The sequence below is a fragment of the Prionailurus viverrinus genome, chromosome A3 (assembly GCF_022837055.1).
Source record: "Prionailurus viverrinus isolate Anna chromosome A3, UM_Priviv_1.0, whole genome shotgun sequence".
Taxonomy (NCBI): Eukaryota; Metazoa; Chordata; class Mammalia; order Carnivora; family Felidae; genus Prionailurus; species Prionailurus viverrinus.
In genome coordinates, this window is record NC_062563.1 from 90,446,110 (window position 1) to 90,472,896 (window position 26,787).

Below are 26,787 nucleotides of genomic sequence, written 5' to 3' on the forward strand. Positions count from 1 at the left end.
CATAATACTAGAGAAAAAAGTAGAAAAATAGCAGACCTAAATCCTCCATTATCTGCAACTGCATTAAATGTAAATGAAGGTTATACTCCCATTAAAAAGGCAGAGATTGGCAAGGTAGATAAAAAGACATCCAACTCTGTATGCTGTCTACAGAAAATTTTATTTAGTTTCAAAGACAAACTGGCTGAAAGTTAAAAGATATAAAAGGATATGTCATGTAAACAGTAACCAAAGAGGGCTAGAGTGTCTATTATTAGACATTATAGACTTTAAAATTTATTAGTAAAGACAAAGTTCATTTTGTAATGATAAAAGCATTAATAAATCAAGAAGATAAATTATAAATGTATATGCACCTAACAACAGAGTCCCAAATACATAAAGAAAACTGGCAGAATTAGAAAGAAAGAAAGAAAGAAAGAAAGAAAGAAAGAAAGAAAGAAAGAGAAAGAAAAGAAAGAAAAACACCTGATACCTGATGCTATTAAAGGGAGAAATACACAATTCAAGCCAGTTGAAAAGTCACATATTGTATAATTCTATTTATATGAAATGTCCAGAACAAGGAAATCCATGTAGACAGAATGTAGATTAGTGGTTGCCAGCAGCTGTGGGAGAGGGGGAAATGGAGGGTAATTGCTAATGTGTCTATTTCTTTTGGGGGTGACAAAAATGTTCTGGAATTAGATAGCAGTGGTGGTTGTAAATACACTAAAAATTACTCGTTTGTACACTTGTTAAATTTGTGGATTTTATGTTATTTGAATTGTATCATCAATTTTTTTTATTATTTATTTTTAATGTTTATTTTGAGAGCGCGAGCAAGCAAGCCAGTGGGGATGGGCAGAGAGAGAGGGAGATACAGAATCTGAAGCAGGATCCAGGCTCTGAGCTGTCAGGCTTCATGACCTGAGCCAAAGTTGGATACTCAACCAACTGAGCCACCCAGGCACCCCTATTTTTAATTTATTCTTTAAATGTTTATTTTGAGAAAAAGAGAGCACATGAGCTGGAGGGGCAGAGAGGCAGAGCAGGAATCCCAAGCAGGTTCTGCACTGTCAGGCTCTGTATTATGGCTTGATCTCACAAACCATGCACAAGGCTTGATCTCACTAACCATGAGATCATGACCTGATCCAGAATCAAGAGTTGGATGCTTAATCAACTGAGCCACCCAGACACCCCTATATCTCAATTTTTTAAAAGGGAGGGGTAGGGAGTTGCCAGGCAAGATGGCAGAGTAGGAGGATCCTACTCACCTCATCTCACAGATACACCTCGATAACATTTACATCAGTGTAAATAACCCAGAAAACGACCCAAAGACTGGCAGAGCAGATGCTCCACAGCTAATTGTAGTGAAGAGGTCACAAGAAAAATGGCAGGAAGAGCAGAGAGAATCAGGGACCAAACTGATCTACAAGACTGACCATGAGAGGAAGGGACACCACAAGCACAGAGAAAGGAAAAGAACAGATTCCACACCAGGCACCCCTGGCACAGGGGACCTGCACTGGGAAGATAAATCCCCATAATATTTGGCTTTGAAAACCAGAGGGGCTAGGGACGCCTGGGTGGCTCAGTCAGTTAAGCATCCTGCCTCGGCTCAGGTCATGATTTCACAGTTCGTGAGTTTGAGCCCCGTGTCAGGCTCTGTGCTGACAGCTTAAAGCCTGGAGCCTGCTTCAGATTGTGTGTCCCCTCCCCCCCCCCCCCCCCCAGCCTCTCTCTGCCCCTTCTCTCCTCACGTGCTCTCTCTCTCTCTCAAAAATAAGCATTAAAAATTTTTTTTTAAAAGATAAAACCAGAGGGGCTTAACTTTTAACTTCTTAAGTTTTTTCAGTCTGTAGGACTTAACACCAGGAACTTGTGCATGGTCTACACTTAATGAACATATTATCATGATGGAATTTGAAATGGAAGATGGGAACAATGTGGCCGGATACTTACTTCATCAGGTGCTCAGAAGCAGGCACAGTGATTTGTTGCAAGCCAGGAGGGAAAAGTGCACTCTGGTGGATTCGTTGAACAGACAGAATGTCAGTTTCAACATAGTGCCTTAAGGAACCCTCCAGAGTGATTTCCACCCTGTATGGTTTTTCATCTTATATGCTAACTTTAAACTCTAAATTCCATTTAAAATTTATCTTGAATTGAGTGAAAAAAATAGATAAGAAACTATGTACATTGCAGTCCCAGTATGTGTTCATTCCAAAGCATGTATAACCAAAGTTGGTTTTTTGTTTTTTTTTCTTAAGGTGACAAAAAGCTTTCAGTTCACATTCATTTTTTTTTATTCAACTAAAAATAATTAAAGCTCTTACCGTGTTCCTGCCAGATACTATACTAGGTGCTACATTTACAGTAGTGTGCAGAATGAACATGCTCCATAAGATTGTGGAGTGTGTGGAATGTTGTTATAGTTAGTAAATAAATAGACCACAAATAAGTACATAATTACAAATAATAAGTGTTAAGAAAATAAAGTAGAATTGGAAGAGAATAATTGGAACAGAGTTTTAGGAGCTCCTGAAAGCCTTTCCAAGGAAAAAACTTGAGAGACAAGATTTAGAGGGTAAAGGAAGGTTAAGTGGTCAGAGAGTGGGGAATGACAGTGTTCTGCCCAGAGGGAGCAGTCTGGGAAAAACTCCTGAAAGAGGAGAGAGTTGGATGCATTTGACAGATGAGAATTTAGTGTGGTTAGAGCAGAATAGTGACTAGATATGGTTAGATAGGTAAGTCCATGATCATGCAGGGTCTTGTAAACCATATTAAAACATTTGAATTTTATTCTGGTAGGCAACTGTGGTTTCATTTACATTTGTAAGATTTATTTGGCTGCTAGATAAAATTTATCACTTCATGGGTCAGAAGACAGGGAGCCAACTCTAGAAGTGGAAGCAAGGACAGCAGTAGTTAGAAGGCTATTGACTGTTGAGTTGGTTTACACATTTAAGGTTGTTTGTAAGGGTGCCGGGTAGAAGGTGGCACTGTTCACATCATATAGACAGACATACAGTATTTTTTATGAAAATACACAGGTGGACCTGAACGTTTGAGTTCTGGAGCAGTGTTAACTCTCTTCCTGCCCCAGACAAAAATCTATACTTACACACCCTGCAGCTGTGCGTGGATGCCAGAAAATACAAGTGCACATACGCTTGTTGGCATACACACATGCATCAGGCTACACTGTCTTTTAACTGCTGTCAGCTCCACTGAGTTGATTGTCTTGCTCATCTACCCACTGCTTTCCAGGACTACCTGACTGTGAGTGAACCTGACACAGTCACCTTTCTTGGAGAACCAAGGGTGGTGCTGAAGAGTATGCATGTGCTTGCTGCTGGTGTTGTATGTTGTCTGGTATCTGGAAGTATTTTTGAGGAGAATGATCCCATGTGCAATTGTTACATTATGCCATAAAATATAATATCTTAATTTTTTAATTAAGGAAGGGACACCTTTTTCTAATTTCTTCAAAAGATGCTGTAAGGGCTAGCTATGTCCTGAATGCTAGAATCTGAAGCTCAGAAGAAAGGTCCCAGCCAGAGATATATATTTGTTGGTCATCAGCATGTAGATAGATAGTATTCCATCCATTGGTAACTGATGAGTTCACTCCGAAAGAGAAGAGTTCTGACCCCTTGAGGAACTCCAGCATTGAGAGATTTGGTAGTAGTAGGGATACTAAGGATTTGCAAGAGACATGGGGAGCAAATAAAAGAAAGTGATGCCACAGAAGCTGAGAAAAGCGTAATTTAATCTGTACATATGACCCAGAAGACTTAGTAGGGTCCTTGCAATCTATCCTTAAAAAATCCTCATGACTTACTTATATTTGCACCGTACTAATGAGACTGCTTTCTCATCTCTTACTGGCATATATATTTTAGGTACTCAGAAAATGCATGAAGTGCAGAATCCCAGATTAGAAAGAAAAAAACATTTTTATAGAAGATCCTGTTCTACTTGCTAAAAACTCTCATATGTCCAGAGATATTCTTCACCTCTTTTTTGTGGCATCAATGAACTTCTCTTACCAGTGGACATGGGAATATTGAAATGTATTTAAAAAAAATAAAAATTACCTTCAAATCTTGTATTTATCACACAAGATTTTCCTTTGAATGTTTTCTATCTTGTATTAATCATCAGATTAATCTTCCTAAAACATAGCTGATTACATTTTCCCTTTATTAGAAATGTACAATGATGTTGCATTTCATATACAAAGAGTACAATTTGTACTCTTTAGCTTGGGATTCCATACCCTGCTGAATTTTGTCCCAAACAATTATGTTTTAATATTTCCCACCATTTTCTTTAATATATTGTATGATCTGGCCTGACCCCAAAGTGACTGTGGTTCTTATATACTCTTTGCTTTCCTGCCTTCTTGTCTTTGCTCATGTTTCACCTCTGCCTAAAATGTCTTTCTTCCTTCCTTTGCATATTTCAAAAAGCCTACTTATTTTTCAGGTTACAGTCTATAATATTCTCCTCTCTTTGAAAATCTTCCTGTCTGGAAATTGTCTCTCTTCTGAACTGATACTCTATATATCTTCTGTCATTTGCTTCTCCACCTTATATTGTTGCAATTTATTGTACATGTCTGACATCCCCTCCTGATCACACTGCAACACTCCTATTGTATCTTTTTAATAGAAGCGGTTTAAGAGGTAAGTTTTTTGTCTCTGTTCAACTTCATGTCTATATATTTGTTAATTGTACTACTTTCCCACTTTGCTGTAGGATCCAATGATGCCATCGCTCCAGACTTCCCAGCTGAGGTGCTAGGCACCAGGGATGATGACCTGTCCATCCCTGCTGACACTAAACATAAAGAGGGGATCTACAGTAAGAGGGCCGTGGCTAAGCCATCCTTCTCAGTGGGGAAAAGCCCCCCTCAGAGAGATAATGCAGGTAACTGTATTCACTTTTTATATTTTGTGGCCTTTTTTCCCCTGGTCATCCAAAATGAGAATATTTTCCAGTCTTCATCTTATTTCTGGTGTTATGCAAACTTTTCTGTTAGCTGTTTTATTGGGTGTGTATAAGAAGGTAAAATATTTATGAAATCTTTCAAAATGCTTCACAGGCTTCTTAAAACTATAAGCTGTATTTTCACTGTGGGAAATAAAATAGATTGCAACTTTTGGAATAAAAAAATATCCAATCAGGTATATTTTACAAACTGAAATCCAGAAAATCTTGATTAAATTTGCCTCATGAATTTATCTGTCAGATGGTACAAACTAATATTTTCATAGGTTGGAAGTATATGGCTCACATGGTATTTTAAATTTTCTTTTCATTTTGCTGCTGACATTTAAAAATAAGATTTAGGTCTTCCCTGGAAAAATCAGAATATCTGGTTGCCCTCAGCTTGCATTCCTTCATGGCAATGATCACCTGCCCCTGAGTCATGGCTGTTACTTGCAGAGAAGATGTACATTCTCCTGTTTGCTTTAATTCTCCACTTCTCAGAGCCAGTCTGCTTCATTCATCTACCTTATCTGTCTGGTCACTGTGGCTATTTGAATTTTCAATTTTATCCCCAGATAAAGGCCTTACTATTTTATAAGAGCTTTTAATATTTAGGGACCTGCTTGATTTTTTTTTCCTCTCCATCCTTGGTACTATACTTCTTTAGTTGATACATGGTAGTATTTATTAAATGGAGACTCCAGGGGCCACTAAAAATTCTACATGTGTAACTGTGTTGCTTTATTCCATTTACAGTTTTTTATTCCTGTGCATAGCTATTAGCCAAATAGGTGCTACTGATCCCAGGGCAGATTTTAAGCATAGGGTAGTTCTATGTTCCAGTTTGGGCATGTTTTGTTTTTTTGTTTGCTTATTTGTTTTAATGTTTATTTTTGAGAGAGAGAGGGCGCATGCACGTTGTGTGCTCACGAGCAAGCAGGAGAGAGGAAGAGAGAGGGTGACAGACAATCCAAAGCAGGCTCCACGCTGACAGCAGAGAGCCCGATGTGGGGCTTGAACTCTTGAACCACTAGATCATGACCTTAGCTGAAGTCAGACACTTAACCAACTGAGCCACCAAGGGGGCCCCGTGTATTGTGGATAATACATGCAATATAGTAAAAACATCAGAAACATCAGAGATTGATAAACTCTAAATTCAGCCTAAAGGTTTCTGCTGAAAAGGCAGAGAATGGTATCACTAAGGCTTTACAACAGGAAATCATATCTGTAATATTTCATTTCTTAAGCTCTTTGGGAGACACATTATGTTATGTCTTTAGTAATGTCCACTGCTTTTCTGATTTTGTTGTTGTTGTTGAAAAATATCCATACTTAGCAATAAGAGATGTATCTCTTTTCAGCCCATTGTAAAAACATATAACCTTGGAGTACCTGGTTGGTTCATTTGGTTGAGCATCCAACTCTTGATTTTGGCTCAGGTCATAATCCCAGGGTCATGGGATCGAGCCCCACATTTGACTCTGCGGTGAACATGGAGCTTGCCTAAGATTCTCTCTCTCTCTCTCTCTCTCTCTCTCTCTCTCTCTCTCTCTCTCTCTTCCCCCCCCCCCCCCGCCCCTTTCAGAGCCCACTCATGCATACTGTCTCTCTCTAAAATAAAGTGGGGCACCTGGTAGCTTAGTTGGTTAAGTATCTGACTCTTGGTTTTGGCTCAGGTCATGATCTCATGGTTTGTGGGTTCAAGCCCCATGTGGGGCTCTACACTGACAGTGTAGAACACCCAGGTGGGATTCTCTCTCTCTCTCTGCTCTCTCCTCCCTCCCTCTCTCTTTCTCTAAAAAATAAACATTTAAAAATAAAATAGTTTAAAAATATATAAACGTTATTAACTGTATGATGACTGTTATCCTAGTTGTTGCATTGGTGATTTTAATATATTTAGTAATACTGTTTTATACTTGGGTTTTCTCATATAATAAAAAAGAAAAGAGCTGATTAAAAAAGACCAATAAGATAGATAAATCTCTAGCAAGTATGACCAAGAAAGAAAGTAGAAAGTATTAGACAATTTTAAAAGGATATAATTTCAGGAGATCTTAAAAAATCATATGAGTATTATACATGAAATCTAAATGGTGCTTTTCTAGATGCTTTTCTAGGATTGTATGAAATATCAAAATTGCCTCAACAAAGTGACAAAAACTTGGAATAGACCAAAGAACTCAAAAGAGGAGTTCAAATTTACTTTTCTACTTTGAAAAAAATACCTGATCTTTTTTTTTTTAACTGTTGTGTCAAATCAGCAAAGAACAGATTTAATTTAAAATGGTATTTTACTTAAACCATCGTCGTATACAGAAAAATATGGAAAACTTTCCAATTCATATTGTAAACCCACCATAATTGTCATAGCTTTTATATGGTGGGGCCTAGGAGATGCTTTTTTTTCTTGATGTATGAAGAGGTTTGGGTTTTTGTTTGAGGCTTATTTTTTTGAGTGGGGGGTTACTTGCCTATTGTGTTTATTGTCTTTTCCTTTGTCCTGTTGTCTTTTCACATGATGTCATTATTCCAGATGCCGAAGTTCAAGTTTCTGTCAGTGGGGATGAGAGCCTTTCAGACAAAAACCAGAAAAAGGAGATCTACAGTAAAAAGGTGGTGGCTAAGGCTGCCCAACCTGAAGAGAAAGAATTCTTGGAGACAGCCACTGCAGGTAACTAACTGGATTATCTGCATATTATTTTCTTCTAGCCTTCTAAAATGAGTATAAACAGCCAAGTATTCTCTATTCCCTTGCTGTCTTCAGCTTTTCTCTGTGTTGCTCATATGTGAAATAGGATATTAGCTGCAAGTTTTTGGTATAGATTAACTGGTGAAATTAACATTTTTAAAGCTCTTTAAGACATTTCTGGAGAACTTTGGAAAGATAGTACACAAGTTAATCTCATTGCCAAAAATTCACTTAATGGACTTTTAAAAACTTTACTGATAAAAAAAAATTAGTTCTAGGAGATGCTCACTCTCTAATACCATTGTTGTACATAAGCCTTTTATTCTTTAGGAATTCAGCTTGTTTACTTCTAACTACCTATCCTGTTAATTTAGTTCAATGGGATTATGCTAATTGAAAATGCCTATAATAGTGTGTTTAAGTTAGGATTCATTTTGGCTCTGAGAGATGAAAACAAAAACAAAATAGCATTGGCTTAAAAGAACACAGGGAATTTTTTCTCTTTCTTGTAAACATCCAGATATAGACATCCATGGATGACCTGGTACTCCACTGTATCAAGGAACAAAGCTCTGTCTCTCCTGTTGTTCCAACACTTTTAGCCTCCATTCTCATATGGTAGCCATCAGGCCCATATTCCAGCCAACAGAAAACAGAAAGGAAGAAATGAAAAGAAAAAAATATATTCCTTCTTTTAAATATTTCTCAAAAGTTACATGTACCATTCATTTCCCTTCCATTCTATTGGCCAGACTTAGTCACACGCTCACATCAAGCTGTGTTGCCAGGGTGGCTGGGAAATATAATCTTTATTCTGGTAACCATATGCCCAATTAAACCAAGTTTCTATTTTAAAAAACAAAAACAAAAACAAAAATCTTCATTTTAGCATTTTAAAAAAAGAATCACATGTTCATTCTGAAGCTTTTCCAGACTTGGCCACCCAGTAAGATACACACAGCCTCTCAGGTACTTGGAAGGTTATTGCACAGCTCTTTAAGTGATCACGTAAGAACAAAGCAGTCACTTTCCCATAGCCAGACCCTGACTTCATCTTCCACAAGGACGCCTTACTCAAAACAGGCTGTGGGGTAGCTGCAATTCAACCTTGCCCCCATATTATGAAACCAGTGAAGTTAGCACAGGTCTTGTGGCTTCCTTCATTTCAGAGTGTCATCTTTACTGAAGTAAAACTTTCTGAATAGGAGACCAAAGAACTACCTGCTCAGCAAAAAAAAAAAAAAAAAATCTGTAATGCTCTAGATTGGAGGCAGGCAGTCAGCAATAAGATGAATGCCAGTAGCTGGTTCTTTACAGATTCTACAGCAGCCCTGGCATCATAGGGATTTCTCTCCCTGAGAGGTTCCTTTTTTTTTTTTTTTTTTTAAAGTAATCTCTACACCCAGTGTGGGGCTTGAATTTACAAACCTGAAATCAAGAGTCACATGTTCTACCGGCTGAGCCTCTCAGACACTCTTCCCTGTAAGGTTCTTAAGATGGAAAGATTCAAAGTTGAATCTTAGCTTTTTCTGGCTACTAGATGGTTTTGATGAATTTGCTGTGATCCAGGAGTGTTCAGGTACTTTTTTGAGAATCAGGCTTTGGCTAGGGTTATGCTTTACCTAGAAAAGAGGTCCCTGACTCCCTCTGGTACAAAGTCAGGGAATGTGAATTCAGCTCACGGGTTGTTGTTTTTTTATAGATCTCTTGGTATGTGTTTGTCTCAGCAGAAGGCTTCCCAACTAGAAATTTATAGCAAAGAACCCCAGGGCTCCAGAGATTCACCTTCTCAGCATGCATTCAGCCTTTAATCATCTCAGGGGGCAAGTAGTCCATGGTGCCGCAGTGGGTGGTTCTGGAGGATGAGGCCATATACCGTAATATACCGTAATCTTAAATTCTCAGTTCATTTAAGGAGCAGGTTCTCTGGTTTAATGTCTCCATGAAAACTCTCTTTAAACTATGATAAGACAGGGCATTTGCGAATCCTGTGGTCTAAGAGTTGCAGTCCTCTGCTCATCAGACTGACAGTTCATGAGGTTCTCCATAGACAAGTCCAAGGGGTACATATTCTAGAATTAGGTAAATTCTGGTGGCATCATGGGAGTGACCATATAGTCTGAAAATACTTGGATATCTAAGGTGGGATTGGATTTGTACTTCTCAACTAATGCTTACTTCTTACTTCTTCAGTTGAGCTTTAAATAATACTTCAAGAGCCAGGATAAACTTGCTTTTTCTTTCCCCAAATAAACATTTAGGGAAAGTTTCTTTTACCCAGCAGGCGGCCAAATCAAAATCTTCCAAAGCCCATTGTTTTTCTGTTTTGATGCCAGTTCCTTTTCAGAATTGTTTCCAAGGGCTGATGGCTAGGGCTGCTCTTTAGTAACCTAGGGACAGGACTAGGGACACTGGTTGCCTGCAATTGCTTCTGCCTCGGATTCTAAACCAGTATATGGCTGCAGATGGATTTTGTGCTCATGAAGGCACTCACTGGGAGGAATATGAAGGACACAAGATCCACCGAGCCTTGCCACTCTATTGTCAGCGATTTATTTTGGAGGAAAGGAAAATGGATTTCAGAGGACAGCTGGTAGTCTCTGCCACGACTGTAAATAGAAACATTTTGGAGCATAATTAGCCACTTCTCTTTTTGTGTATTGCTTTTTTTCACAAGTTATGTTGTGTTCTGGGCAACGCTTCAAAATTTTACCCCCCCTTTTGCTGTTGCTAAATGAATGTTCCAGAAATAGATCACGTTAATCTCATAATCAAAAAGTTTTCATTGTCCTTAAGAGTAAAATCTAAACCCTTTTACCACAGTCTTTCAGAACAGTATAATCAACTACCAAACAACTTTTCAGACACCTCTTTTCTTTATAAATTGTATACTCAAATAAACCATATACTTGCTCTATTTCTTAGATGTTCAGTTGCTTTCCTGACTTTATTGTTTTTATATGTAGTTACCTTTGCCTACAATGCCTTTCTTTTTCTATCTCAATGTGTATTCTAACACATTCCCAAATCAGTATTTTATTTTAGAGTTCTTTCGTGATCCTCCTAGCTAGAGGTAGTTTCTCTTCCTTTGAGTACATATATTTCTTTATCTGTCTTTCTCTTATGCTATGATTCTTTTATTTTGTATGACAGTTGTTTTTGTACATTTTTAAACTCCAGTTTGGATTAAGAGTTTCTTTTTTTTTTTAATTTTTTTTTAATGTTTATTTATTTTTGAGACAGAGAGAGACAGAGCATGAACAGGGGAGGGGCAGAGAGAGAGGGAGACACAGAATCTGAAATGGGCTCCAGGCTCTGAGCTGTCAGCACAGAGCCTGACGTGGGGCTCGAACTCACGAACCGTAAGATCATGACCTGAGCCGAAGTCGGATGCTCAACTGACTGAGCCACCCAGGCGCCCCTGGATTAAGAGTTTCTAAACACATTTCTAAATGGTCTTTTTATTTTTTTCTAAAATATCAGTAACAGTGCCTTTCACATATTAGATGCTTGAGAGGCATTTAAAAATATTTTTTGTCAACTTCCGGGTCTGGATACTGTGTTAATTTACCTCTCTTAGGTTCTAGTGGTGCTGCTGCTGCAGAGCCCTCAGCTCGACTACAAAACATAAAGATTGAAAGTCCACCAGACACTGAAGCCATTAAACAGAATGAAGAGATCCATAGTAAGAGGACAGTTCCTAAGGAAGCCTGGACAGAAGATCAAGAATCCTTGCAGATAGATATTGCAGGTAATGGGATTGGGGCAGGGGAGTTGCGGATTAGGGATTGGGAGTTGGCGGGGAGGACGAGGAGGAGTGACAGAGAATGAGAGAGAGGCAGAGCCTGTGTCTGTGTGTTTCCATTTTATTCTGATAATATTGCCTCATGATTTAAATAGAGATCCATTTTTCCTTTTCTTTTCTTTTTTTCTTTTTTCTTTTCTTTCTTTTGTTTTTTTTTTTTTTTTTGGCTTTCTCATGAAAATCACATCAGTGCTATGTGTGTTAGATGTATATAATGATTTGTAAGATAATTGTTACCATTGGGAAAAGATGTTCTGAACTTAGAAACAGGATCACAAACAAATACTTTAAGGCTGATAGTACTAGAAATCAAGGATCATGTCTCATTACTGAAATAGGGAAAACCTATAATCTGAAGGCATTCCAGAAGACTGTGATAAAGACGGAAAGAGCCTCAATACAAACTTTTAAAAAATAGGGGCGCCTGGGTGGCGCAGTCGGTTAAGCGTCCGACTTCAGCCAGGTCACGATCTCGCGGTCCGTGAGTTCAAGCCCTGCGTCAGGCTCTGGGCTGATGGCTCAGAGCCTGGAGCCTGTTTCCGATTCTGTGTCTCCCTCTCTCTCTGCCCCTCCCCCATTCATGCTCTGTCTCTCTCTGTCCCAAAAATAAATAAACGTTGAAAAAAAAAAATTTTTTTTTTAAATTACAGTAAAAAAGATCCAGGATCAGATTTATGTTTACCCATGCCCCCCTACTTCTTTTTCTTTGTTGTTGTTGGTTTTTTGTTTTTTGTTTTTTGTTTTTTTTTAATTCAAGTTAGTTAACATACAGTGTTGGTTTCAGGAGTAGAACCCAGTGACTCCTCACTTAAATATAACTCCTAGTGCTCATCCCAACAAGTGCCCTCCTCAATGTCCGTCACCCATTTAGCCCAGCCTGCCACCCATATCCCCTCCAGCAACCCTCAGTTTGTTCTCTGTATTAAAGAGTCTCTTAGGGGTGTGCCTTCCTCTCTTTTTTATCTTATTTTTTTTACCCATGGCCCCCTATTTCTAACATAAAAGAATATATAGAACATAAGTTCTTTATAGATTTTGGATGCTAACTTTTATCCGAAATCTTATTTGCAAATGTCATTTCCTATTTCGTTGGTTGCCTTTTAGTTTTGCTGATTATTTCCTTCACTGTGCAGCAGCTTTTTATCTTGATGAGGTCCCAGTAGTTCATGTTTGCTTTTGTTTGCCTTGCCTCGGGAGACATGTCAAGTAAGAAGTTGCTGTGTCCTAGGTCAGTGAGGCTGTTCCCTGTTTTCTCCTGTAGGGTTTTGATGGTTTCCTATCTTACATTTAGGTCTTTTATCCATTTTGAGTTATTTTTGTCTATGGTGTAAGAAAGTGGTCCAGGTTCATTCTTCTGCACATTGCTGTCTAGTTTTCCCAAACCATTTGCTAAAGAGACTGTATTTTTTCCATTGGATATTCTTTCCTGCTTTGTCAAAAATTAGTTGGCCATACATTTGTAGGTCCATTTCTGGGTTCTCTATTTTGTTCCATTGATCTCTGTGTCATTTTTTGATGATTACAGCTTCGTAATATAGGCTAAAGTCCAGAATTGTGATGCTTCCAGCTTTGGTTTTCTTTTTCAACATTACTTGGCTATTTGGGGTCTGTTTTGGTTCTATACAAATTTTAGAATTGTTTGTTCAAGCTATGAAGAATGCTGGTGTTATTGTGATAGAGATTGAATGTGTAGATTGCTTTAGGTGGTATCGACATTTTAACAATATGTATTCTTCCAATCCATAAGCATAAAATGTTTTTCCATTTCTTTGTGCTTCAGTTTCTTTCATAAGCTTTATAAGTTACAGTATTTAAAATTCTAAAAGTTACTTCTAAACGAGTTAAAATCAAACTACAAAACATCCAAACTATTTAGAAAAATGCTAAGAGTAACAGGAAAATAAAGGGAGGAAAAAAGAAAAAAGTAAGTTTGTAACAAAAGAAAATACCATAAAATCGATAATGGAAGACATATATAAGACAATATAAACATTTATGGGATAAATTGATCTATTAAAAAAAAAAACTTCTCAAATTAGGTTAAAAAACAAGCTGAGGTCCATGCTATATAGCATACACATTGAAAATAAAATGACACAGAATGGTTGAAAATAAAGGAAAACTAGATATATATTAAAAAGAAATATGGAGACATGATATTAATATAGACAACACCCAGACTGTTGCAGGAATTAAGGAGGAATATTTTTTTTGATATAATTTATTGTCAAGTTGGCTAACACAGAGTGTATGTGGTGTGTTCTTGGTTTTGGGGGTGGATTCCCGTGATTCATCGCTTACATACAACACCCAGTGCTCATTCCACCAAGTGCCCTCCTCAATACCCATCACCTATTTTCCCTCTCCCCTGCACCCCCAATCAACCCTCAGTTTGTTCTCTGTATTTAAGAGTCTCTTATGGTTTGCCTCCCTCCCTCTCTTAAGGAGGAGTATTTTTATACTGATTTGCAATCCACAAAGAGGCTATTACACATAACTCTTTAACCATGAATTAGCATAAAAATATATGTAACATGAGAAAAAGATGCTTAACTGGGGAAAAGGAATTTTGCTTGGCGATGGGAGGAATGCAGAACAGACCATACACTAGCAGAAAACTCTAGAGAACCTTCAAGGAGAAATGGACAATACAGAATAGCAGTAGAGAAGTTGAATATACATGCTTGGCTCATGAGAGATCATAGAAATGAAATTATTTATAAAAAGCATAGTTGAAAATACATCCTGGAGTAATGCAAATAATGAGGTTGATCATAGATATGTAGAAATGTTTCTATGCCTTAAAAAAACTTTAAAACTTTTCAAGTGCCCATAGAACATTTATAAAGAGCTTTATTGACATATAATGCACATATGGTACGGTTCACCCATTTAAAGTATGCAGTTCAGTGGTTTTTACCCTATTCTTAGGAATGTGCAGCCATCAACACAGTTGATTTTAGAATGTTTTCATCACCTCAGGAACAAATCCTATACTCTTAGCTATCATCCCTCTACCTCCTCATCACCTACCACTGATCTACTTTGTCTCTGTAGATTTTTCTATTCTGGACCTTAATACAATAATTAGTTATTATGGAATCATGTAAAGCTTAGCTGGTGTTTTTAGTTTCATATAAGTAATAAAATGTATCAAAAATTTATCCATTTTAGTGGCTGAATAATATTCCATTGTATGTATATGCCACTTTTAGTTTTTGTTTTTGTTTTTTTTCAATATATGAAATTTATTGTCAAATTGGTTTCCATACAACACCCAGTGCTCATCCCAAAAGGTGCCCTCCTCAATACCCATCACCCACCCTCCCCTCCCTCCCACCCCCCCATCAACCCTCAGTTTGTTCTCAGTTTTTAAGAGTCTCTTATGCTTTGGCTCTCTCCCACTCTAACCTTTTTTTTCCCCCCCTCCCCCATGGGTTTCTGTTAAGTTTCTCAGGATCCACATAAGAGTGAAAACATGTGGTATCTGTCTTTCTCTGTATGACTTATTTCACTTAGCATAACACTCTCCAGTTCCATCCACGTTGCTACAAAGGGCCATATTTCATTCTTTCTCATTGCCACGTAGTACTCCATTGGGTATATAAGCCACAGTTTCTTTATCCATTCATCAGTCGATGGACATTTAGGCTCTTTTCACAATTTGGCTATTGTTGAGAGTGCTGCTATAAACATTGGGGTACAAGTGCCCCTCTGCATCAGTACTCCTGTATCCCTTGGGTAAATTCCTAGCAGTGCTACTGCTGGGCCATAGGATAGATCTATTTTTAATTTTTTGAGGAACCTCCACACTGTTTTACAGAGTGGCTGCACTAATTTGCATTCCCACCAACAGTGCAAGAGGGTTCCCATTTCTCCACATCCTCTCTAACATCTATAGTCTCCTGATTTGTTTATTTTGGCCACTCTCACTGTCAAGAGGTGATATATCTGATTGTGGTTTTGATTTGTATTTCCCTGATGAGGAGCGACATTGAGCATCTTTTCATGTGCCTTTTGGCCATCCGGATGTCTTCTTTAGAGAAGTGTCTATGCATGTTTTCTGCCCATTTCTTCACTGGGTTATTTGTTTTTCGGGTGTGGAGTTTGGTGAGCTCCTTATAGATTTTGGATACTAGTCCTTTGTTCGATATGTCATTTGCAAATATCTTTTCCCATTCCGTTGGTTGCCTTTTAGTTGTGTTGGTTGTTTCCTTTGCTGTGCAGAAGCTTTTTATCTTCATAAGGTCCCAGTAGTTCATTTTTGCTTTTAATTCCCTTGCCTTTGGGGATGTGTCAAGTAAGAAATTGCTACAGCTGAGGTCAGAGAGGTCTTTTCCTGCTTTCTCCTCTAGGGTTTTGATGGTTTCCTGTCTCACATTCAGGTCCTTTATCCATTTTGAATTTATTTTTGTGAATGGTGTGAGAAAGTGGTCTAGTTTCAATCTTCTGCACATTGCTGTCCAGTTCTCCCAGCACCATTTGTTAAAGAGACTGTCTTTTTTCCATTGGATATTCTTTCCTGCTTTGTCAAAGATTAGTTGGCCATACTTTTGTGGGTCTAGTTCAGGGGTTTCTATTCTACTCCATTGGTCTATGTGTCTGTGTTTGTGCCAATTCCATGCTGTCTTGATGATTACAGCTTTGTAGCAGAGGCTAAAGTCAGGGATTGTGATGCCTCCTGCTTTGGTCATCTTCAAAATTACTTTGGCTATTCGGGGCCTTTTGTGGTTCCATATGGATTTTAGGATTGCTTGTTCTAGCTTCGAGAAGAATGCTGGTGCAATTTTGATTGGGATTCGATTGAATGTGTAGATAGCTTTGGGTAATATTGACATTTTGACAATATTTATTCTTCCAATCCATGAGCATGGAATGTTTTTCCATTTCTTTATATCTTCTTCAATTTCCTTCATAAGCTTTCTATAGTTTTCAGCATACAGATCTTTTACATCTTTGGTTAGGTTTATTCCTAGGTATTTTATGCTTCTTGGTGCAATTGTGAATGGGATCAGTTTCTTTATTTGTCTTTCTATTGCTTCATTATTAGTGTATAAGAGTACAACTGATTTCTGTACATTAATTTTGTATCCTGCAACTTTGTTAAATTCATGTATCAGTTCTAGCAGACTTTTGATGGAGTCTGTCGGGTTTTGCATGTATAAGATCACATCATCTGCAAAAAGTGAAAGCTTAACTTCATCTTTGCCAATTTTGATGCCTTTGATTTCCTTTTGTTGTCTGATTGCTAATGCTAGCACTTCCAACACTATGTTAAACAACAGTGGTGAGAGTGGACATCCCTGTCGTGTTCCTGATCTCAGGGAAAAAGCTCTCAGTTTTTCCCCATTGAGGATGATGTTAGCTGTGGGCTTTTGATAAATGGCTTTTATGATGCTTAAGTATGTTCCTTCAATCCTGACTTTCTCGAGGGTTTTTATTAAGAAAGGTTGCTGAATTTTGTCAAATGCCTTTTCTGCATCGATTGACAGGATCATATGGTTCTTATCTTTTATTAATGTGATGTATCACGTTGATTGATTTGCGAATGTTGAACCAGCCCTGCATCCCAGGAATGAATCCCACTTGATCATGGTGAATAATTCTTTTTATATGCTGTTGACTTCGTTTTGCTAGTATCTTATTGAGAATTTTTGCATCCATATTCATCAGGGATACTGGCCTGTAGTTCTCTTTTTTTACTGGGTCTCTGTCTGGTTTAGGAATCAAAGTTAGGCTGGCTTCATAGAATGAGTCTGGAAGTTTTCCTTCCCTTTCTATTTTTTGGAATAGCTTGAGAAGGATAGGTATTATCTCTGCTTTAAACGTCTGGTAGAACTCCCCTGGGAAGCCATCTGGTCCTGGACTCTTGTTTGTTGGGAGAGTTTTGATAACTGATTCAATTTCTTCACTGGTTATGGGTCTGCTCAAGTTTTCTATTTCCTCCTGTTTGAGTTTTGGAAGTGTGTGGGTATTTAGGAATTTGTCCATTTCTTCCAGGTTGTCCAGTTTGTTGGCATATAATTTTTCATGGTATTCCCTGATAATTGCTTGTATCTCTGAGGGATTGGTTGTAATAATTCCATTTTCATTCATGATTTTATCCGTTTGGGTCATCTCCCTTTTCTTTTTGAGAAACCTGGCTAGAGGTTTATCAATTTTATTTTTTCAAAAAACCAACTCTTGGATTCGTTGGTCTGCTCTACAGTTTTTTTAGATTCTATATTGTTTATTTCTGCTCTGATCTTTATTATTTCTCTTCTTCTTCTGGGTTTAGGTTGTCTTTGCTGTTCTGCTTCTATTTCCTTTAGGTGTGCTGTTAGATTTTGTATTTGGGATTTTTCTTGTTTGTTGAGATAGGCCTGGATTGCAATGTATTTTCCTCTCAGGACTGCCTTCTCTGCGTCCCAAAGCCTTTGGATTGTTGTATTTTCATTTTCATTTGTTTCCATATATTTTTTAATTTCTTCTCTAATTGCCTGGTGACCCACTCATTCTTTAGTAGGGTGTTCTTTAACCTCCATGCTTTTGGAGGTTTTCCACACTTTTTCCTGTGGTTGATTTCAAGCTTCATAGCATTGTGGTCTGAAAGTATGCGTGGTATGATCTCAATTCTTGTATACTTATGAAGGGCTGTTTTGTGACCCAGTATGTGATCTATCTTGGAGAAGGTTCCATGTGCACTTGAAAAGAAAGTATATTCTGTTGCTTTGGGATGCAGAGTTCTAAATATATCTGTCAAGTCCATCTAATCCAATGTATCATTCAGGGCCCTTGTTTCTTTACTGACCATGTGTCTAGATGATCTATCCATTTCTGTAAGTGGAGTGTTAAAGTCCCCTGCAGTTACCACATTCTTATCAATAAGGTTGCTTATGTTTGTGAGTAATTGTTTTATATATTTGGGGGCTCCCGTATTCGGTGCATAGACATTTATAATTGTTAGCTCTTCCTGATGGATAGACCCTGTAATTATTATATAATGCCCTTCTTCATCTCTTGTTACAACCTTTAATTTGAAGTCTAGTTTGTCTGATATAAGTATGGCTACTCCAGCTTTCTTTTGACTTCCAGTAGCATGATAAATAGTTCTCCATCCCGTCACTTTCAATCTGAAGGTGTCTTCAGGTCTAAAATGAGTCTTGTAGACAGCAAATAGATGGGTCTTGTTTTTTTACCCATTCTGATACCCTATGTCTTTGGGTTGGCACATTCAGTCCATTTATGTTCAGTGTTATTATAGAAAGATATAGGTTTAGAGTTGTTGTGATGTCTGTAGGTTTCATGCTTGGAGCAATGTCTCTGGTACTTTATCTCACAGGATCCCCTTAGGATCTATTGTAGGGCTGGTTTAGTGGTGACGAATTCCTTCAGTTTTTGTTTGTTTGGGAAGACCTTTATCTCTCCTTCTATTCTAAATGACAGACTTGCTGCATAAAGGATTCTCGGCTGCATATTTTTTCTGTTCATCACATTGAAGATTTCCTGCCATTCCTTTTTGGCCTGCCAAGTTTCAGAAGAGAGATTGGTCACGAGTCTTATAGGTCTCCCTTTATATGTTAGAGCACATTTATCCCTAGCTGCTGTCAGAATTTTCTCTTTATCCTTGTATTTTGCCAGTTTCACTATGATATGTCATGCAGAAGATCGATTCAAGTTACGTCTGAAGGGAGTTCTCTGTGCCTCTTGGATTTCAATGCCTTTTTCCTTCCCCAGATCAGGGAAGTTCTCAGCTATTATTTCTTCAGGTACACCTTCAGCACCTTTCCCTCTCTCTTCCTCCTCTGGAATACCAATTATGCATAGATTATTTCTCTTTAGTGCATCACTTAGTTCTCTAATATTCGCCTCATACTCCTGGATTTTTTTATCTCTCTTTTTCTCAGCTTCCTCTTTTTCCATAATTTTATCTTCTAGTTCACCTATTCTCTTCTCTGCCTCTTCAGTCCAAGCCGTGGTTGTTTCCATTTTATTTTGCAGCTCGTTTATAGCATTTTTTTTAGCTCCTCCTGACTGTTCCTTAGTCCCTTGATCTCTGTAACAATAGATTCTCTGCTGTCCTACTATACTGTTTTCAAGCCCTGCGATTAATTTTATGACTATTATTCTAAATTCACTTTCTGTTATATTGTTCAAATCCTTTTTGATCAGTTCATTAGCTCTTGTTATTTCCTGGAGATTCTTTTGAGGGGAATTCTTCCGTTTCGTCATTTTTGATAGTCCCTGGAGTGGTGCAGAACTGCAGGGCACTTCCCCTGTGCTGTCTTCAATAACTCGCATTGGTGGGCGGGGCCGCAGTCAGACCTGATGTCTGCCCCCAGCCCACCGCTGGGGCCACAGTCAGACTGGTGTGTGCCTTCTCTTCCCCTCTCCTAGGGGCGGGATTCGCTGTGGGGTGGCATGGCCCGTCTGGGCTACTTGCACACTGCCAGGCTTGTGGTGCTGGGGATCTGGCATATTAGCTGGAGTGGATCGGCAAGGTGCACAGGGGTTGGAGGGGTAGGCTCAACTCGCTTATCCTTCGGTGATCCGCTTCAGGAGGAGCCCTCTGGCACCGGAGGGAGTCAGACCCGCCACCGGAGGGATGGATCCGCAGAAGCACAGCGTTGGGTGTTTGCGCAGTGCAAGCAAGTTCCCTGGCAGGAACTGGTTCCCTTTGGGATTTTGGCTGGGGGATGGGCAAGGGAGATGGCGCTAGCGAGCGCCTTTGTTCCCTGCCAAGCTGAGCTCTGTCGTCCAGGGCTCAACAACTCTCCCTCCTGTTGTCCTCCAGCCTTCCCGCTCTCTAAGCAGAGCTATTAACTTATAACCTTCCAGATGTTAAGTCCCGCTTGCTGTCAGAACACACTCCGTCCGGCCCCTCCGCTTTTGCAAGCCAGACTCGGGGTCTCTGCTTGGCCAACGAGCTGCCCCTCCACCCTGGGCTCCCTCCCGCCCGCCAGTCCGTGTTACGCGCACCGTCTGTCCCCCTTCCTTCCCTCTTCCGTGGGCCTCTCGTCTGCGCTTGGCTCCAGAGAATCCGTTCTGCTAGTCTTTTGGCGTTTTTCTGGGTTATTGAGGCAGGTGTGGGTGGAATCTAAATGATCAGCAGGACAAGGTGAGCCCAGAATCCTCCTACGCCGCCATCTTCCCTCAATCTTCCACATTTTGTTTATCCACTTACCCATTGATGGACATTTGGGTTGTTTCTACTCTTTGGCTGTTATGAGTAATGCTTCTATACAAATATTTATGTACAAGTTTTTGTATGGATATATGTTTTCATTTCTCTTGAGTATATACCTAGGAGTAGAATTACTGGGTCATGTGATAACTTTATATTTAATCATTTAAGGAATTCTCAGACTATATGCCAAAGTTGCTGCATTACTTTACATTCCCACCAGCAGTGTATGAGGATTCCAGTTTCTCAACAACACTTCTTATTATCTCACTTTTTGATTGTACCCATTCTAGTCGGTATAAACTGGTTTCTCATTTTGCTTTTGATTTGCATTTCCCTGTTGACTAAGGATGTTGAACATCTTTTTGTGTGGTCATTGACCAGTTGTACATCTTATTATGGAGAAATATTTATTCAGAACTTGGTGTGGTTTTTATTTGGGTTATTTCTCTTTTTATTGAGTTCTAAGATTTATTTATGTGTTTTAGACACATTTTTTTCTATCAAAATTTTGACTTGCAAATATGTTCTCCCATTTTGTGGGTTGTCTTTTCACTTGATGATATCCCTTAAAGTGGAAAAGTTCTTAATTTTGATGAAGTCTATCTCTTTTGTCTTTTGTTGCTCACATTCTTGGTGGCATACCTAACCATCCTTTGCCAAATCCAAGGTCATGAAGATTTATCCTTAGGTTTTCTTCTAAAGATTTTATAGTTTTAGTTTTACTTTTATGTCTTTGATCCATTTTGAGTTAATTTTTGTATATGGTGTGAGATAAGGGTCCAACTTCATTCTTTTCCATGTGACTCTACAGTTGTCCCACCACCATTTGTTAAAACGACTTCTTCTTTCTTCATTAAGTGGGCTTGGCACCCTTATCAAAAATCATTTGACCATAGATGCCTGGATATTTTTCTGGGCTCTCAATTCTATTCCATTGATCTTTATGTCTCTCCCTGTGTCAGTGCCACACTGTGGTGATAACTATAGCTTTGTAGTTAAGTTTTGAAATTGGGAAGTTTGAGTCCTCCAACTTTGTCTTTTCAGAATTGTGTTGGCTGTTTTAGTTCCATATGAATTTTGGAATCAGCTTGGCAATTTCTATAAAGAAATCAGCTAGGATTGTGGTATGGATTGTATTCAATCTGTGGTCATTTTGGGAACTTTTGCTTTCTATTTTTTTAAATTATTTTTTTTATTTATTTTTTATTTTTTAATCTACATCCAAGTTACTTAGCATATAGTGCAACAACGACTTCAGAAGTAGATTCCTTAATGTCCCTCACCCATTTAGCCTATTCCCCCTCCCACAACCCCTCCAGTAACCCTCTCTTGTTCTCCATATTTAAGAGTCTTTTATGTTTTGTTTCCCTCCCTGTTTTTATATTATTTTTGCTTCCCCTCCCTTATGTTCAGCTTTTTTGTATCTTAAAGTTCTCATATGAATGAAGTCATATGATATTTGTCTTTCTCTGACTGACTAATTTCACTTAGCATAATACTCTCTAGTTCCACTCACATAGTTGCAAATGGCAACATTTCATTCTTTTTGATTGCCGAGTAATACTCCTGTGTGTGTGTGTGTGTGTGTGTGTGTGTGTGTGTGTGTGTGTATGTATATATATATATATATATATATATATATATATATATATATACCATATCATCTTTATCCATTCATTCATTGATGGAACATTTGGTCTCTTTCCATACTTTGGCTATTGTTGATATTGCTGCTATAAACATTGGGGTGCATCTGCCCCTTTGAAACAGCACACCTGTATCCCTTGGATAAATACCTAGTAGTGCAATTGCTGGGTTGTAGGGTAGTTCTATTTTTAATTTTGTGAGGAACCTCCATACTGTTTTCCAGAGTGGCTGCATCAGTTTGCATTCCCACCAGCAGTGCAAAAGAGATCCTCTTTCTCTGCATCCTCACCAACACCTTTTGTGGCCTGAGTTGTTAATGTTAGCCATTCTGACAGGGGTGAGGCGGTGCCTCATTGTGGTTTTGATTTGTATTTCCCTGAGTGATGAGCATGTTGAGTGATGAGCATGTTGAGTGCTGTTGAGCATTTTTTCATGTGTTGGTTGGCCATATGGATGTCTTCTTTGGAGATGTGTCTATTCATGTCTTTTGCCCATTTCTTCACTGGATTATTTGTTTTTTGGGGGGTGTTGAGTTTGAAAAGTTCTTTATAGATTTTGGATTCTAACCTTTATTGGATATGTCATTTGCAACTATCTTCTCCCATTCCATCAGTTGTCTTTTAGTTGTGCTAATTGTTTCCTTTGCTGTGCAGAAGATTTTGTTTTGATGAGGTCCCAATATTTCATTTTTGCTTTTGTTTCCCTTGCCTCCGGAGACGTGTTGAGTAAGAAGTTGCTGTGGCCAAGGTCAAAGAGGTTTTTGCCTGCTTTCTCCTCGAGGATTTTGGTGGCTTCCTGTCTCACATTTAGGTCTTTCATCCATTTTGAGTTTATTTTTGTGTATGGTGTAAGAAGGTGGTCCAGGTTCATTCTTTTGCATGTCGCTGTCCAGTTTTCCCAGCACTACTTGCTGAAGAGACTGTCTTTATTCATTGGATATTCTTTCCTGCTTTGTCAAAGATTAGTTGGCTATACGTTTGTGGGTCCATTTCTGGGTTCTGTATTCTGTTCCATTGATCTGAGTGTCTGTTCTTGTGCCAATACCATACTGTCTTGATGATTACAGCTTTATAATACAGCTTAAAGTCCACGATTGTGATACCTCCAGCTTTGGTTTTCTTTTCTAAGATTGCTTTGGCTATTTGGGGTCTTTTCTGGTTCCATACAAATATTAGAATTGTTTGTTCTAGCTCTGTGAAGAATGCTGGTATTATTTTGTTAGGGATTGCATTGAATATGTAGATTGCTTTCGGTAGTATTGACATTTTAACAATATTTGTTCTTCCTATCCAGGAGCATGGAATCTTTTTCCATTTTTTTGTGTCTTCTTCAGTTTTTTTCATAAGCTTTCTATAGTTTTCAGTGTATAGATTTTTCACCTCTTTGGTTTGATTTATTCCTAGGTATTTTATGGTTTTGGGTGCAATTGTAAATGGGATTCGATTCCTTGATTTCTCTTTCTGTTGCTTCATTGTTGGTGAATAGGAATGCAACTATTTCTGTGCATTGATTTTATATCCTGAAACTGCTGAATTCATGAATCAGTTCTAGCAGTTTTTTGTTGGAATCTTTTGGGTTTTCCGCCTAGAGTATCATGTCATCTGCTAAGAGTGAAAGTTTGACCTCCTCCTGGCTGATTTGGTTGCCTTTTATTTCTTTGTGTTGTCTGATTGCAGAGGCTAAGACTTCCAATACTATGTTGAATAACAGTGGCGAGAGTGGACATCCATGTCTAGTTCCTGACCTTAGGGGGAAAGCTCTCAGTTTTTCCCCATTGAGGATGATATTAGCGTTGGGTCGTTTGTATCTGGCTTTTGTGATCTCGAGGTATGATCCTCCTATCCCTAATTTCTTGAGGGTTTTTATCAAGAAAGGATGCTGTATTTTGTCAAATGCTTTCTTTGTATCTATTGAGAGCATCATAAGGTTCTTATCCTTTCTTTTATTGATGTGATGAATCACCTTAATTGTTTTGCAGATATTGAGCCAGGCTTGCATCCCAGTATAAATCCCACTTGGTCGTGGTGAATGATTTTTTTAATGTAGTGTTGGATCCGGTTGGCTAATATCTTGTTGAGGATTTTTGCATCCATGTTCATCAGGGAAATTGGTCTATAGTTCTCCTTTTTAGTGGGGTCTTTGTCTGGTTTTGGAATCAAGGTAATGCTGGCTTCATAGAGTTTGGAAGTGTTCCTTCGATTTCTGTTTTTTTGGAACAGCTTCAAGAGAATAGGTGTTAACTCTTCTTTAAATGTTTGGTAGAATTCCCCTGGAAAGCCGTCTGGCCCTGGGCTCTTGTTTTTTGGGAGATTTTTGATTACTAATTTGATTTCTTTACTGATTATGGGTCTGTTCAAATTATCTGTTTCTTCCTGTTTCAGTTTTGGTAGTTTATATGCTTCTAGGAATTTGTCCATTTCTTCCAGATTGCCCTTTTTTTTTTTTTTTTTTGCGTATAATTGCTCATAATGTTCTCTTATTATTGTTTTTATTTCTGCTGTGTTGGTTGTGATCTCTCCTCTTTCATTCTTGATTTTATTTATTTGGGTCGTTTCCTTTTTCGTTTTGATCAAACTGGCTAGTGGTTTATCAATTTTGTTAATTATTTCAAAGAACCAGCTTCTGGTTTCATTGATCTGTTCTACTGTTTTTTTGGTTTCGATAGCATTAATTTCTGCTCTAATCCTTATTTTTTCCCATTTTCTACTGGTTTTGGGTTTTATTTGCTGTTCTTTTTTCTAGCTCTTTAAGATGTAGGGTTAGGTTGTATACCTGAGACCTTTCTACCTTCCGTACGAAGGCCTGGATTGCTGGGAACAATTGCCTTTTAAACAATGTTAAGCCTTCCAATCCATAAAAATGGGATATTTCCCATTTATTTAGATTTTATTTAATTTCTGTCCACAACATTTTATAGTTTTAAGAATACAAGTTTGCTCTTTTTCATTAAGTTTATTCCTGAATATTTTAATTTTGTTTGATGCTATTACAATAGAATTGTTTTCTTAATTTGTTTTTTGTTTATTAATTGTAAATGTGCAACAATAGAATCGATTTTTTATATTTACTTTTTATCCCACAGCCATGCTGAACTCATTTAGTAGTTCTAATATAAAACTTTTTTATTGCTTATTTATTTTTGAGAGAGAGATAGCATTCACTAGTGGGAGAGGAGCAGAGAGAGAACAGAAGATCCGAAGTGGGCTCTGCACTGACAACAGCAAGCCCAATGAGAAGCTCAGACTCATAAACCATGAGATCATGACCTGAGCTGAAGTCAGGTGCCCCTAGTAGTTCTAATGTAAAATTTTTTATGTATTCCGTAGGACTTTCTAGATGCAAGATCTTGTCATCTGCAAATGTAGTTTTACTACTTCCTTTGCAATCTGCATGTCCTCCCCACACCTCTCCTAATTACTCTGACTAGTACCTCCAGCACTATGTTAAATAGAAGTGGCATAGTAGACATCCTTATGTTCCTGTCTAGGGAGCCGACATCCTGTCTTTAAATATTGAGTATGATTTTAGCTGTGGGTTTTCCATAGATGCTCTGTATCAGATTGAGGAAGTTCCCCTCTATTCCTAGTTTGTTGGGCGTTTTTATCAAGAAAAGGGTTGGGTGTTGTCACATGCTTTTTCTGTGTCTTTTGTGATGAAGAAGTGAGTTTTGCTTTTTATTCTTTTGATTTTTGGATGTTGAACCAACCTTGTATTTGTGGAATAAATCTCACTTGGTGAAGGTGTATAATATTTTTTATATATTGCTAGATTTTAGTTTGCTGGTATTTTGTGGAGGCTTTTTGTGTCTATATTCATAAGAGATACTGGTCTGTAGTTTTCTTGTGATGTCTTTGTTGGGTTTTATTATCACGGTGACACTAGCCTCATACAATGAATTGGCAAGTGTCCCCTTCTCTTTATTTTTTGGAAGAACTTGTGAAAAATTAGTGTTAAAACTTTAAATATTTGGTAGAATTCAAGGATGAAGCTGTCTGTGTCTCGACTTTACTTTGTAGGTAATTTTTTTATTATTATTAACTCAAACTCCTCACTTGCTTTTGGTCTGTTCAAATTGTCTATTACTTTTTGAGTCATTTTTAGTGGTTTATGACTTTCTAGGAATTTGTCCATTTCATTTAAGTTATTTAATTTGTTGGTATACATAGTTCATAGTATTCCTTTATAATCCTTTTTATTTCTTCAAATAAAATAAATTTATTAGTAATAGATTGGTAGTAAAGTTTTTTTCTTTAATTTTTGATGTGAGTCTTCTCAGTTTTTTTCTTGCTTAAACTAGCTAAAGTTTATCTATTTTGTTGATCTTTTTTGTTGCTATTGATCTTTTGTGAGAACCAACCTTTGGTTTCAATTATTTTTTCCTTTTTTATTTTCTTTTTGATTAGTTTCCACTCTGATCTTTATAATTTCCTCTTTCTGTTTGCGTTAGTTTTAATTTGCTCTTTTTCCAATGCTTATGGTGAAAGTTTA

General features: G+C 38.0%; 1 protein-coding gene across 2 annotated transcripts in view; it reads left to right on the forward strand.

The window, feature by feature from the left end:
• ALMS1 (ALMS1 centrosome and basal body associated protein) overlaps nucleotides 1-26,787 on the forward strand; it is a 227,426-nt gene that overhangs the window by 144,926 nt on the left and 55,713 nt on the right. For both annotated transcript variants that reach the window (XM_047854528.1, XM_047854529.1), the window contains 3 exons: nucleotides 4,753-4,923; nucleotides 7,526-7,663; nucleotides 11,262-11,432. In XM_047854528.1, coding sequence (XP_047710484.1) covers nucleotides 4,753-4,923; nucleotides 7,526-7,663; nucleotides 11,262-11,432 — 480 coding nt within the window. The remainder of the gene's footprint in view (nucleotides 1-4,752; nucleotides 4,924-7,525; nucleotides 7,664-11,261; nucleotides 11,433-26,787) is intronic.